This window comes from Lycium ferocissimum, chromosome 7, assembly GCF_029784015.1.
Source record: "Lycium ferocissimum isolate CSIRO_LF1 chromosome 7, AGI_CSIRO_Lferr_CH_V1, whole genome shotgun sequence".
Taxonomy (NCBI): domain Eukaryota; kingdom Viridiplantae; phylum Streptophyta; class Magnoliopsida; order Solanales; family Solanaceae; genus Lycium; species Lycium ferocissimum.
The window spans coordinates 62,978,361-62,992,633 of record NC_081348.1 but is presented as its reverse complement, the minus strand read 5'-3'; the positions used below and the strand labels follow the sequence as shown (position 1 = coordinate 62,992,633).

The 14,273-nt window shown below is 35.7% G+C and overlaps 1 protein-coding gene across 3 annotated transcripts; it reads left to right on the top strand.

Annotated features, from left to right (window-relative positions):
* Positions 1 to 285: 285 nt before the first annotated feature.
* Positions 286 to 4,195, top strand: LOC132061807 (probable serine/threonine-protein kinase PBL3). 3 transcript variants are annotated; one of them, XM_059454452.1, is made up of 7 exons: positions 287 to 575; positions 1,768 to 1,862; positions 1,982 to 2,307; positions 2,390 to 2,525; positions 2,921 to 3,057; positions 3,165 to 3,288; positions 3,613 to 4,195. In XM_059454452.1, the coding sequence occupies exons 2-7, from the start codon at positions 1,832 to 1,834 to the stop codon at positions 3,990 to 3,992; spliced, it is 1,134 nt and encodes a 377-aa protein (XP_059310435.1). In that variant the 5' UTR covers positions 287 to 575; positions 1,768 to 1,831; the 3' UTR covers positions 3,993 to 4,195. The 3 variants fall into 3 exon arrangements, with proteins under 3 accessions (XP_059310433.1, XP_059310435.1, XP_059310432.1); XM_059454450.1 differs by lacking the exon at positions 1,768 to 1,862 and having other exon boundaries at positions 286 to 575; positions 2,924 to 3,057; XM_059454449.1 differs by lacking the exon at positions 1,768 to 1,862 and having other exon boundaries at positions 288 to 575.
* Positions 4,196 to 14,273: the final 10,078 nt, after the last annotated feature.

Here is a 14,273-nt window from a genome sequence, read left to right as displayed (position 1 = left end):
TATTTTGATTTATAATATTTTTTATGTAATTTTTAAATATGTGATTTTTTAATTAAAAAAAATGAAGAGTCTATGTCCAAATTCATAATTAGTTTGACCATCAAGCCATTTAATTGATTTGGTCAACCCGTTGAAAATTGCAACCTTGATAGCCTTGATTAGTCAAAATTTCTGATGGTAGAGTTTAATACTTCACCCCTACGACATAGTGGGTGTGGCCAACGTGGACCCTACATATGACCATACGATTAAGTGACAACATTTTCAATGAAGATTTTCTTCATTCTTGACTGAAGACCAAAATGAACTCTCTCTTCCCTCCTAACAAAAACAAATATCAATGGCTTCACTTTTCTTTTCTTGTATGTACTACATTTTCAACCCTTTTTCTCCAACTATTCCTCCTCATTTTCCTTTACCCGTTCTTTGTTTTCTTGATTTCCTGTTTTTTTTTTTGTTTGTTTTTTTGAGAGCAAAGTGAGTTGTAAAGTGAGAATCTTGATATTTTTTTAATATGGGGATTTGCATTGGTAAACCTGTAAAGCTTGCTCATGCCTCTTCTAGCTTGTTGTCTGGTACAAATTCTCACATTCCCTTTAACTTTGTGTTTTCGTGTTTACCTCTAGTTTGTACAAAATTTGAATTGCTTCTGTAATATATTGAAATAATGGTCAAAAACGCACCTGAACTATTACTTTTTCACGAGTTTTACACGCCAACTATCAGTTGTTCCTTTTTCTTAAACTATGATCATCTATATATTAAAACGATGATAGTTCAGGTAAGGAAAAGGGAACAACTGATAGTTAGGGTGTGAAACTCGCGAATAAGTGATAGTTCATGTGTGTTTTTGATCATTAACTCTAATATGTTCAAGAGCCTATTTTCATGTCTTATGTCTAGAACAAGATTTATAATTCTTCAGAATATGTATATTAACTATTGAGAATAGGGAAGATGTAATAAATAGTTAGTCATCTCTGTGTATAAAAGTTTCCATTTTGATGTCTTTAAGTTCCATTTGAGTAAAAGAATACTGCTGAACTACCCAATTTGCTGTATGGTGATTTCAGTGTTTCCCTTCTAGGATTCCATCATCTTTTAGTAGTCTGAATTTAGTTGGCTGAAAAACAAATTACAGTGTGCTGTTCTCCTATTTGCTTCTTAACACTGCGTGCCATCCAATTATTTGAACAACCCTCACTATCTTTTTCAAAGTTCTGCTGATTCCCTACCAAAAAACCGGAATTAGCTATGGAAAATTTTTGTAGCTAAACAGAAAAATCCGTTGCTAATCCAATTTAGCAACGAATTATAAGAAAAACCTGTTAACTACGAGCAATTTAGCGACGAAGTTCGTAGCAAATTCCAGTTCTTTTTTGTAGTGATTGGCTACCAAGATTTTGGCAGCTTTGTGTAGTTTAGACTCGAGAGTGAATGTCTACTTTTTTTCCCCTTCACAATCACAAGTTCTGTTCCACATTGGAAACTCTAATCAAACGAAAATGATATCCTGCAATTTTTTTTACCAATTCTGTGTGTGTATTTGCATTTGATCTAGTTTGGTGTTGTTGAAGTAGACTCGTGGACTATAGTGAATTAAACTCGCGAATTTTACCTATTGCATCCCTTTCCAAATACGTAAGTGAGAGCAATGATATGTTATGGCAAAAAATTTACCTAAGTAATTCCTTTACGCTCTTCAAAGTGATCTTGCTCTTCAGTGTTTTACCATTGCTTTCGGTTGACTAAAAGCCAATTTTCTAGGTTGTGGAAAACCTGTTTAGCTGGTTATTTTCAACTGACCTGGTCCTCGAATAGAAGCATTGGCATGGATAAGATTCATAACATTGTGAAAGCATGTATGACTCGTGCCATGACTTGTTCGTCTTTTGTATTGAATATTACATAGCATTTCATATTTTGCAAGATGAGTTCTGTTTCCTATCTGCTTACTTATTATTCACACTTGTTATTTCAGATTCTAGAACAGGCCCTGGCAATGAGAGAAAGGAATCAAGTCATTCTTTTAGCCAAACACTCCAGGGTAGTTTCGGAAAGAATCTCAAGTCTTGCAAAAGTGATCTATCTGCCACCAGCAATCTCAAGTCCTTTACCTTCAATGACCTCAAAAATGCGACGAGGAATTTTCGAGCTGATAGTCTTCTTGGCGAGGGAGGATTTGGATATGTCTTCAAAGGATGGCTAGATGAAAATACGCTTGCGCCCTGCAAACCAGGAACAGGAATGATAGTGGCTGTCAAGAAACTTAAGCCGGAAAGCTTCCAGGGGCATAGAGAATGGCTTGTATGTTCATCATAATCCTTCGGAAAATATCTTTATCACGCTTTTCTCAGTGATAACTTTGTGTCCCTCATCAAATCTGCAGGCTGAGGTTAACTACTTAGGGCAGCTTCACCACGAAAATCTTGTGAGGTTGATTGGACATTGTGTAGAATCTGATAACAGGCTTCTTGTTTATGAGTATATGACCAAAGGAAGCTTGGAAAATCATCTATTCAGAAGTGAGTCAAGCTCTTCATTTGCAGAATTCTTTATAATCATTTTCCTTCATTGTTCTTGTCATCTACATAGGATTTTGTACACTTTATTAGTGTAGTAGTGCAGAACATTTTTCCTCAAGCATTGATAATACTAATATTCCAGAAGTAGTATTAGCAGTTCATTGCATCAAATGCTTGTACAACAAAGCCAACTCTATCTAAGCTGGACTCGAAAATCTTTTTCCAGCTTTTCTTCCCCGTTTGCTTTCGTTCTCATAGATTATAATTCTATTGTTTCTTGTGGAAAATAGCATTGCTTCATCCAGTGCTATGATGATACATTTGAAGTCAGTGCATAATATATTTTTTTCTGAAAGTTGCTGATCAAGACTAGTGGTCTTTCAATTTTTGTGCAGAAGGAGTTCAGCTTATGACTTGGGGTAAACGGATGCGTGTTGCAGTAGATGTTGCACGAGGGTTATCCTTCTTACACAGTCTGGATGCTAATGTGATCTACCGGGACCTCAAAGCTTCAAACATTCTACTTGATTCGGTACAATCTCTATGTCTGAGATATTGATTAGCATCAGAAAACTGTTTATCTCAATCATACCACCAACTTTAAAGTCACAAATAAAACTTTTTCATGAACTTCTGCAGGAGTTTAATGCGAAATTATCAGATTTTGGCCTGGCAAGAGATGGTCCTGATGGAGATAAAACTCATGTTTCAACCAGGGTCATAGGAACTCGGGGTTATGCTGCACCAGAATATGTCGCAACAGGTGTGTTTGTCAACTAATCCTTGTCCATTAAACTAGGGCAAGTTACACATTTTGCCGGTTGGCTAAAAACAATTACATTCGCTAGCCAAATATACAAAAAATATACAATATTATGTATAAAACATGTATATTTTATGTATATTATACATTAATATACAAAAATATTACATTTGCTGGCTATTATTTTGGTGAGCGGCTATTTATGTCAATTTCTTATTAAACTATTCGCCTTGTGATTTCTATGACTCGGACTTTTAACCATGTTGAACCCAGTCTGGATCTTGTATATCTTGTCTCAACTCAACCCACAATTATTTGTGACAGGTCACTTGACTTCAAAGAATGATGTTTACAGTTTCGGTGTTGTTCTACTGGAGCTGCTATCAGGAAGACGAGCTACAGGTGAGGAGAACCCAGGGGGGGCGGAGGAAACGTTGGTAGAATGGGCAAAACCTTTCCTAAGCGATAGCAGACGAGTACTGAGAATCATGGATACAAGGTTGGGAGGGCAGTATTCGAAGAAAGGTGCACAGGCTGCAGCGGCCCTCGCCTTACGGTGCCTTCATGTAGATCCAAAACTTAGGCCAACAATGGATGAGGTCTTAGCCACACTAGAGCTTTTGCCATCACCAAAGGACATTACTAGGGAGGCAAATAATGCACCGAATGACAAGATAAGTCATCCTCAAAAGAGAGATGTGTGACACATTCAAGATAGATGTAAATTTTCCACATTCTAGTATATTCTAAGGAAGATATATGTATATGTGGTCTCTTTCTTCTTTATTTGTTTGTTGTTTCCCTACCTGCTTATTTAGTGGTGAGGAGGACAAATATCAGTATACTGCTTGAGTGCAATATGTTAAATGTACATATTTAAAATCTTAATCTTATAATTAATACTCTATGTCTTGGTACTTATGTTAATTATGTCGTTTCAAAGAGAATGTCTTCTTCCTCAAAAAGGGAAAGCATACGTGAAATAATGATGTAAATACGTAGTTGCATCATAGTTAAAGTGTCCGAAGAAGGAAGCATCAAGTGTAACACAGAAGGGCCACCAGACGCAATTCTGGTAGGAGTTCATATGGTTTTTGTCTAAGGAATCACAAGGGAGACTTAATCTATCCTCAGGCTAAGGAACTACAGGAAATGACCAACATAGAAGCAGAAGCAATAGCAATAAGGGAGGCTTAGCACATTTTGCGGTAGATGGAATCTATCCGATAGCAATTGAGACTGACTCTCTTGTGATGAAACAGATCCTAAAAGGAAGCTGGAATATACCATGGCAACATCATCTTCATTGTAGAAGATATTCAGAAGTTCATGCAGCTTTGCCAGGTTGAGCTAAAACACATAGAGAGATAGAGGCTAATGCACTGACAGACTTGCTGGCAAACCAAGCTATTGAAATACATGGAAGACTAGTACAACATCAGTTTGCCGATTCGCCTGGAACTAGGCTATTTGGACAAACAACAATGCCCAACTTTAAGGATCAGATTCAAGAAGATTAAATGATGACATTGAGTACATACACAGGAGAGGAGCATGGCAGCAGGTTGCAAATCAGAATGAATATTATCAACTGAGTAAGTATAGGAGCTAGATTTTTATTTCTTTCATACCTTCTACTAGTTCCCTCTTTGGACATGATGTAGCTGTAACCACAGCAGATACACCTGTTATTTCCTCTGCTTTTATCTTTAATAAAAAAACACCATTAGGCAATATGCCTAATGGTCTGTTAATTTAAGAAAATTTTGTCATTTTTATGGCAATACTTAGGTTTTTTTTAATGCATTAAATCTACTTCTAAAAGGCAAAAGTTAATCTTCTCATCAAGCAAACAATAGGCGTTTTGATTGAACTGCTTTTGTCATTTGTTCAACAACCCTACTCAATGTCTAATTCAGGGTTGATTCTAGAGTTTAATTTATGATTTTGCAGAATATGTGGGGTAGCTTGTAGGAAATGTAGAGAACTTCTAGTGCTTATCATTTTTATTTTTATTTGTATGATATGCCTGAGACGATTTAAATAGGGAATATGATTAGTGAAGATTCATAGAGTTGACAACAATTTTTTGAGACTGAGACATATTAATTGTTATTATTCAGACCTCTTTATAACAACATTTCTCTATGGCCAAGCTTTCCTAGAAACCGACTTCCATATTATGCTATATTATATTTCTCTATAACAGTATCCCGCTATAGAAAAAATGTCCAGACAAACGAAACTGTAATAGAAAGGTTTGACTGTATGTGTGGTGGACTGGTGGCTATTGATAATAGGCATGCTTTTTTTAGGTGATGTATAAAAGTAAATAAGTTGACTGGGGCTATGGACACTTAATCGGACATATCCCAGTTCTTTCATTTGACTGGTGTTGTCCAATTTCGACAATGGTTTATCCTTACAAGTTGAAGATATTCGAAGACAACTTGGTTTGAAAACTATTTTGGCTGTTCATAATTTTTGAGAACACAAAAGGTGGGTTCCGTCATGGTTTACATTAATATAATATCTTATCATATTTCTTCATTTAAATTCAAACCAAATCGATATTATACCTTATGATGTATTTTTGTGGCTTCATATATTAACAAGTTTTTAAGTTGAAAGGGTGTGTTGAAGATATGCTATTAGGTTATATGACTAGTGGTTTGAGGTTCATCATGCTTTTAGTGAGCATTGGACTCCATATGCAATTGCACACACTGACACTGGTGTTTTGTTTTCCTCCTTTCCTTGCAGGAATTGTGTCTATACTGGAGTTTTATTGCAGTGGCTGTAATTTCTTGCTAGTTTTTTATTCATCTCGTTCATTATTCACGATCTTCCACTTTAAATGAAATTTAAGATCCTAAGGAAAAAAAATTAAGAAACAGATTTTCTCATCTTAATTACTAAAGGGCACGACAATCAACCTATCTTGGGGTGTACAAAGAAAACCGACAAATTCCACTAAACCGACAATCCGAATCAAACCGACAAAAAATTTCCGATTAAAGGTTTGGTTTGACTTGGTTTAGTATTGAGAGAAAAAAGACTCGACCATAAATGGTTTGGTTTGGTTTTATCTAAAAAAAGTCAAACCAAACCAAACCAACCCGACATTACATGTATACAATTTTTAAATATATTTTATACATAAAAAATTTATTTGTAATGTAAATTATATATATTTCCCAAAATTTCATAGTTTTTGTCTTTTAACATAATATTTCAGGTCATTTGCACGATTGCCCTGCAACGGCACCGATCTTTAATTTTTGCCCTCAAATTGGTGGTCTTTAATTTTTGTCCTTCGCTAAAAATCCCTTGGTTTCAGGTTCAAACCCCCACTCAGTCAAAAATAAAAATCGCAAGGTAGAATTTGGATTCTTAAGGCAGAGGTTTGCCTTTAGGCAATTTTTTTTTTTTTTTAATTTTTTTGTTAACTTAGTTGGAATTTTACAAACCTCCACCTCAAGGCCTAACTTTTTTCCGAATAGGCCTAATTTTGGGCAAAAGTTAGACTTATTCAGGCAAGGCAAACCTCTGCCTAAATAGGCCTAACTTTGTCCAAATAGGCCTAACTTTGCTACAAACTTCTGCCTTGCGATTTTTTTTAAAATATGACTATGCAGGGGTTCGAACCCAGAACCCATGAGTTTTAGGCGAAGGACAAAAATTAAAGATTTCAAATTTGAGGGGCAAAATTAAAGACCTGTGCCTTTGAAGGGCATTCCGCACAAAAAAAAATGTATTATTTCAAACTTGGTCCAATAAGTTTTATAGCTCATAGATGTTAGTAATTCAAATAAAGTCCAAACCAAAACCAAATTAATGTTAAAGCTAACAAAAGAAATTCAATACTAACACTAGCAATGACAATAATGTTCGATATCTATTCTTTAGTTTTGCATTTGTTTAGATAGTGAAAATACATAACTTAATTTTATTTTTTCATTTGTCATGTGATTAATACTTATTAGCCGTACTTATTTTAGCATGACTTGTAGTTTTAGATTATGATCATTTTTGCTATGGCTTATTAATTAGCAATATTTATTTTATGCGATTTTATTATTTTTTTTGTTGAATATTTCATCACTCATCTCACATTTTGTGTTGTTTATTAAAAAAATACCTTTATTATATAATTGTATCTTACTAGGACTAAAGAAATATTTGAAGTAAAAACTATATGTTATGTATGAAGAGGTTTCCGGAAAAAGGAAAAAAACCCGAAAAAATCGAGAAATCCGAGAAAATCCAAGGTCGAAAAACTCGACTTTTATTGGTTTGGTTTGTAGATTTAAAAATCTGACACAATTGATTTGATTTGGTATTTGACAAAATCGAACCAACCCGGTCCATGTACCCCCTCCCCCCACCAGACAATCCTACCAACTGCGCTCTTTTTTTTTCTTTCTTTTTTTTGGCTTTAGGCATTTAATATATGAAAACTTATTGGATAGTCCAATTCATGGCAGATGCGTTCACTATCGAAAGATTCTCCATTTCTAGAACTTGAACCCGAGAGCTCCATCCACACCCCGTTAATTATCCTTATTTATCCCCTAAGTTATCCTTAATTAGCAGCCTTAAATCAAGAATCTCCCCAAAATCAGGGATTTCCTATTAATGGCTAACAGTCATTAGCTAGCAATCAGGAGTTAATTAGGACTCTTTTCTTTGTATAAATTCATTGTAAATCCTACAGTTTGATCTTTGAAAAGTCATTACATTCTTTTACTTCAGATTATTCTGGTCTCTATCTCTTTATTCAACTTGGTATCAAGAGCCACGTTATTTTTGTTTTTTTTCTCTCCGAGTCAGAATTTTTTCCCCTTCTCCGGATAATTGGTTTGATTCTTCTCTAGAAAATCTGTTTGATTCCTTTTTTCAACTTCATTTTTTTCCCTTTTTGAATCAGCCTCGGGATGGATTCACGAGATACCTTGTCAACAAAATTGACAGACATAACTTTCTGATCCGGAAGTTCCATTTCAAAACTTTCATTAGAGGCAAACGCCTCCTTGGTATTCTAGATGGCTCAATGGTTGTACCCATAGAAGACAAAGAAAAAGAAGCTTGGGAGTCTGACAATGAAAAAATCATCACATGGCTTATCAATTCTGTCTCTATTGATATATCTATGGAACTGATATCTTTTGAGAAAGCATCATAAATGTGGAGTCATCTACATACCCTCGGTAACCAACAGAATTTGGCTAGAGAATTCAAATTGGAACGACTACTAGCATAATCGACACAAGGTGAGAAAAATGTTCGTTCTTTATATTCTGGATTACTCACATTATGGGCAGAGCAAGATCAAGTTTTTGCAGCCTCTATTCCTGCGACTGGCTTGAAGGATTTCCTGGCTACTATGAAGAGGACAAGGACTGTTCAATTTCTAATGAAACTCAGATCTGAGTTCGAGCCATTGCGTGCCAGTAGCCTTAACCGAGAAAAATCACCAATTTTGGATGTGGTAGTTTCTGAAGTCATTCACGAAGAAACCTGGTTGGGTTCTCAAGCTTCTATGGAGAATTCCATTTCCATGGACACTTCCATGGCTGCATATAGAAGTTCTTCCTTCTCAGACAACTCCAATAAGCCAGTTCAGTGCTATCATTGCAAGGAAACAGGGCATGTCATCTCTCATTGCAAAAGGTAGAATTATTGCAACTATTGTAAGAAGGATGGTCACATTATTCTAGAATTTCGTAAGAAATCTGGTCCAGGCAAATGCTCAACTCCTCATAAAGCATTTCAGGCGATGGCAAGAGATGTTGATACACAATGAACACCGGACACAAAGACAAATCAAGCACCAGCCTTGTTTGATCGCAACGATATTTATAAGACGGTACAAGAATCATTGGCGGCTGCTCTTCCTAATGCAATCTCTACAACTCTAACTGCTACGTACCCAGGTAAGAATAAAATTTCGGATTCAATGGTATGGAATAAAATTTCGGATTCAATGGTATGGCATATTGATTCCGCAGCATCTAACCACATGACAGGAAATCAAAAACTTTTTTCTGATTTATCTAAAACACGTTCTCCACATGAAATTGTTACTGCAAATAGTCATGTTTTATCTGCATCAGGCATTGGCTCCATTAAACCATTTTCAGAAGTTCTTTGTGTACCAAAACTTACTGCAAATCTTTTATCTGTCAGACAGTTTTTAGAACAGAATTTTATGGTTATTTTTTCTCCTAATGGTTGTGTTATTCAGAACATATTGACAGGGAAACGATAGCCAGTTGGTAGGTTGTTTCTTCTTCAATCTTCGTACACCAAACTTCAAGGTTTTCTTTCAGCTTCAAATAAAAATATCGAGTTTTCAAATAAAATGTGGAACTTGTGGCATCTCCGTTTAGGTCATCCATACGCTTCTCGTTTAAAATTCATGTTGAAATTTTGTAATTTGTTGGGTAAACGCTCACTGATTTTGCCCTCTACATTACCTTGTGAGAGTTGTGTAAGATTAAAGAGTCATAAGCTTCCATTTTAATAGAGCAATACTATTTATTCTACTCCTTTCGATTTAATTCATAGCGATGTTTGGGGACCTTCTCCAATTATATCTCATTCGGGGTACAAGTATTTTATCTTATTTAGTGATCATGCATCTCGTTAGACATGGGTTTTCTTTTTGAAACACAAATCTGAGGTACTAAACATTGTCAAAAAAATTTATAACATTATAGAAACGCAGTTTGAGAAAAAAATTAAGATTTTTTGTTCAGATTTGAGAGAGGAGTATGTCAATACAAACCTCACTAATTTTTTTTTTAAGAAAAAGGGATTATTCATCAACGTTCTTTCCCCTATACACCTGAACAAAATGGTGTGGCAGAGCGTAAGAATAGACATGTTGTAGAAACTGCTCTCTTCTTGATACTTCAAATATTCCAAAAACATTTTGGGCTGAAGCAATCCAAACATCTATTTATTGTAACACTCCGCAAATTCGGGTTAGGTATGAATATGTAAAACTATTAATAAGATGGTATTTTAGCTATATGAATCCATTCGAGATGAATTTGAGGGATAAGCAGTCATTTTGAAGTCAAACCAAATAGTAGAGTTCGTAAGAGTTCTCAAACTCGTCTAAATTGCGGTAGGTCTAACTTCTAAGCCAGTTTCTTAAAAATACGTTGGTAATTTGGGAAAACTTCCTCCATGAAAGTTATGGGTCTTTGAAATACCTTTCCAACGGCAGGTCATCTAGCTCCAACAGAGCTCTGTGCTAGGAGTTATACTCTTTTTACTGAACATCATCAGTACAGTGTAAAAATTAGGCGTGCGCGACGCCCTAGGCGTTTCCTTGGGCGGTGCCCCAGGCCAAGTTTCCAAGAAACTCAAAATTTAGACACCACCAAAATAGATACACTGTGCACATTTCCCTGGGAGACATCCCAGGCGACGCTCCAGGCCATTTTATGCCTGAAGTGATTTTTCCCGAATTTTATAAAAGTCTAACTTCGTTATATTGATTCTCACTTCGTTTTGACCGACTTTTTGAGAGGAAACAACCCTAAAATTTCCCCAAAAAATATAAGGCATGTTCTTGATTAATTCCCATCATTTCAACATCAATCTAATATCAAATTAACACTAGTTCATCCTTCAAATCATAGATTCTTGAAAACCGAAGAAAGAGAAGTTGAAGGAGACTTTGGGAAACTTCTTAAAGGTATGTTCTACAATTATTATTGAGGTTATTAAGAGGGATGGGACTAGTTTAAGGTATTATAAACAATTAGAATCCATGGGTGATTTATGGGGGATTCAAGAACATGTTTTTGGGCACAAAAGCCCTAGTTTTGCGATAAGGGTGGGAACTCTTCGAATTTGGTTAAAGTTCTAAATTTTGTCATTATTAACCTATTTTAGAGTGATTGTTGAACCTTGGAAATTCTATTGGTACCATTTTAGCAGGATTTGAGGTATGTCTCTTTTGAAAACCTTCTTTTGATGTATGTCTCTTTTTTTAAAAAAAAAAAAAAACATTTTTGACTATAAAGGTGATTTGTATGTCTCTTTTTGAACATACTCTTTCGAACGGTTTTGTGAACTCCTTGATTGTGGTTTCTGTGTGTGAGGAATAAGCCCACATTAAACCTTGTTTGGACTATATTATATATACATAGTCAAGATTGTATTCCTCTCTAAAGGATGATTAAAAAATTGAGATATAAAGCTTGGTGTTTGAATTTGAATTACCCCATAGGGGATGTTTAAACTTGATAATTGAAAAGCTTGACTATATCATGGGAATGCTCTATAATAGATTGTTTTGAACTTGAAACTTGTTTAAAGAAGTGAATTCGATATCTAAAAATTGAATGACTTGATGTACCCCTATAATGGAATGATGAACATGATCCTTAATGAATAAATTGACTATCATGATATGACTTGTGATTCGTCTTTCATGCCATGATTTGAGATTTGGCTCTATGCTATGATTATGAATTGGCTATTTTGCTATGATTCTCTATTGTTTGTGTTTGGCCTAGCTACTCAGGAGGAAGAGTAGTCACTATGGATCCTAGTGGGGTTAGCCTAGCCATTTCGGAGAAAGAGTGGTCATCGAGGGTTACATACCCCGATGTGGTATTTGTTTAACTATTCGGGAGGAAGGGTAGTCATCGTGGGTCAAATTGCCCCGGTGTGGTGCTTCTATGCGGTTTTGGGAACCTTAAATGGTCGTCCCTTCGTTATGTTGATTTGGGCCTGTATCGGCATGTGTTATACTTTAGTTGCCTGCGAGTGGCTTGTTGATGATCTTGAATTTATGATTGAAAGACTTAAATGCGATAAACGACATAACGAGTTGAAATTGATTTACTTCTTCTTTGAAGGTTTTCATTAATGGTGTTACTAAGTTTGGTGATTTATTCTATCTCTGAATTTAAACTGCTTTTATTGACACCGTTTCTTGATCCTTATTATATTATTTTGTTATATTAACTATTATTCCGGAGACACTCACTGAGTACCCAGTACTCAGGCATACCATTGTTGTTTTTGATGGTGTGTTAGGTATCGTTGAGGAGTAGGTTCATGATACGCCTTCAATCTTCAGTGAGCCCACTTGATTTTTCGTGGGGCACCATTCTATCTTTACCTTTTTTCGTATTTTAGTTTTCGGGTTGTGTCCCGATGAGTTAGACATTTATTCATTATCTTAGAAGCTCCATAGATAGCTATCATATTGTGGGTAGTGTGTAGGAGTCTTGTATGACTCGTTAGGGCATTTTTCCATGTTTATTAACTGAATACTTGATTTGATTTCTGCTGAATTATCTCTAGAAATGATTATGCTTTCATTCAATTATAGATGACTTGTTTTGCGTTCAGTAAGACAATTACTTAAGGGTAATGGTTAGGTGTACATTGATTACAATAAGGTGCTTTCGGTGTTATTCATAGCATCAGATGTTTGTTACGTCCAGGGTCGGGTTTGGGGTGTGACAATCTTGGTATCAGAGCCTAGGTTTAGATGTGTCCTAAGATCTGTCCATATCTGTAGAGTTGTGTCTAGTGGAGTCTTCCTTGTGCAGCCTGATCACCTGCATGATCGAAAGACTACCATGGCATTTATAAGTGTTTCTCATTCTTCTTTATTCTAGATTGTGCTATAGATCTTGAACTTCTTTTAGGATTATTCCGACGTGTTTGTTACTCATGCCTTGCAGAGATGGAATTAATTCGTTCTGCAGTTTCCAACCTAGTGAACAATGGTGCTACCAAGGGCATGTTGTTTGTGATGTACACTTTGATAGATGGAACAGAGTCGCTTGGAATTCTGTGTTTGGTGTTGGTGGTGATTGTAGGGTGTGATTGTTGATGTTTCGAGGTAAGTATTCTAACTATTTGCTATTTTGATGCATATTTGTTGATTGATTGGGGCTCAAATCTCTCTTATGTGACACCATATTTTGCCCTTGATTTTGGGGTGGAACCTGAAAAACTACGTGAACCCTTCTCTGTGGATACCCCGGCTGGTATTCCTGTTATGACCTCTAGAGTTTATAGTAATTGTGTGGTTGTAGTTAAGGGTCGTGAAACTACAGCTGACTTATTTGAACTAGAGATGATAGATTTTGATGTGATTATGGGGATGGATTGGTTAGCTGCCTGTTATGCTTGTAACGGTTCGCATTTACACGAGTGCATAAAAGCTACTACGAACTTGCTGGTGCTTTGCCGAAAGGACTAAGAGCTCTTATTCCGCAGTCTTTAGCACATAGCGATCGACGCGATCGATTCGGCGGTTCCGCTAATCTTCCTAGAAATTCCATTTTCGAACTTTGTTTTAAAAGATTCGCCACCTAATTTTTAAGAAATTAGGAAAATCGATGGTAAAGGGTTTATTCAAATATAGTGAAAAATCTTTCATAATCCAGAGTTCTAGATAAGGGTTCTGGTGATCCCCTAGGGAAGGTGTTAGCCACCCCAGTATTAAGGATCCGTATAATACGGTTGACCTTCGAGCTTCAATGTGTGATTATGTATAAATTGCTTATGTTTTGTTTAGTTTCCCGTATAAAAATACTGTTATGGCATATTATTTTGGCTTTAAAAAAGTTAAACAAATTTCCTTTAAGTAAGGGTACTTTGAGTTCGGATTTAAAATATCTGGATAAAATAGTTTGTCCTTTTACTTATAAGGATAGTACGCTAGGTATATCCCTATCTAAACTTGTTACACCTCGAAAATTTCTGATTTGTTGCCTTGTGGATAGGCTAATGTGAGCTTAAGGTGATTATGAAATCCTTACGAGATTTAGGAAGATATTAGATAACTTAAGGTGCATACCATAAGATTTTGAAGTTGTACGACTATGTGAAATTTAGTTCGTTGAAAGAAGTGAAATATAAGTCATGTTCGGAAAGGTTTTCGCTATGATTGAGCTAATGTTTATTTGGTGATGTCTTGAGAGGCTCACTACTAAAAAAAC

Bases quoted from the DNA above. Each gene is read 5' to 3' on its own strand.
- LOC132061807 (XM_059454449.1), top strand. From the start codon at position 515: ATGGGGATTTGCATTGGTAAACCTGTAAAGCTTGCTCATGCCTCTTCT. The intron at 3,058-3,164 runs GTACAATCTCTA...GAACTTCTGCAG, and splicing joins CAAACATTCTACTTGATTCG to GAGTTTAATGCGAAATTATC. The intron at 3,289-3,612 runs GTGTGTTTGTCA...TATTTGTGACAG, and splicing joins ACCAGAATATGTCGCAACAG to GTCACTTGACTTCAAAGAAT.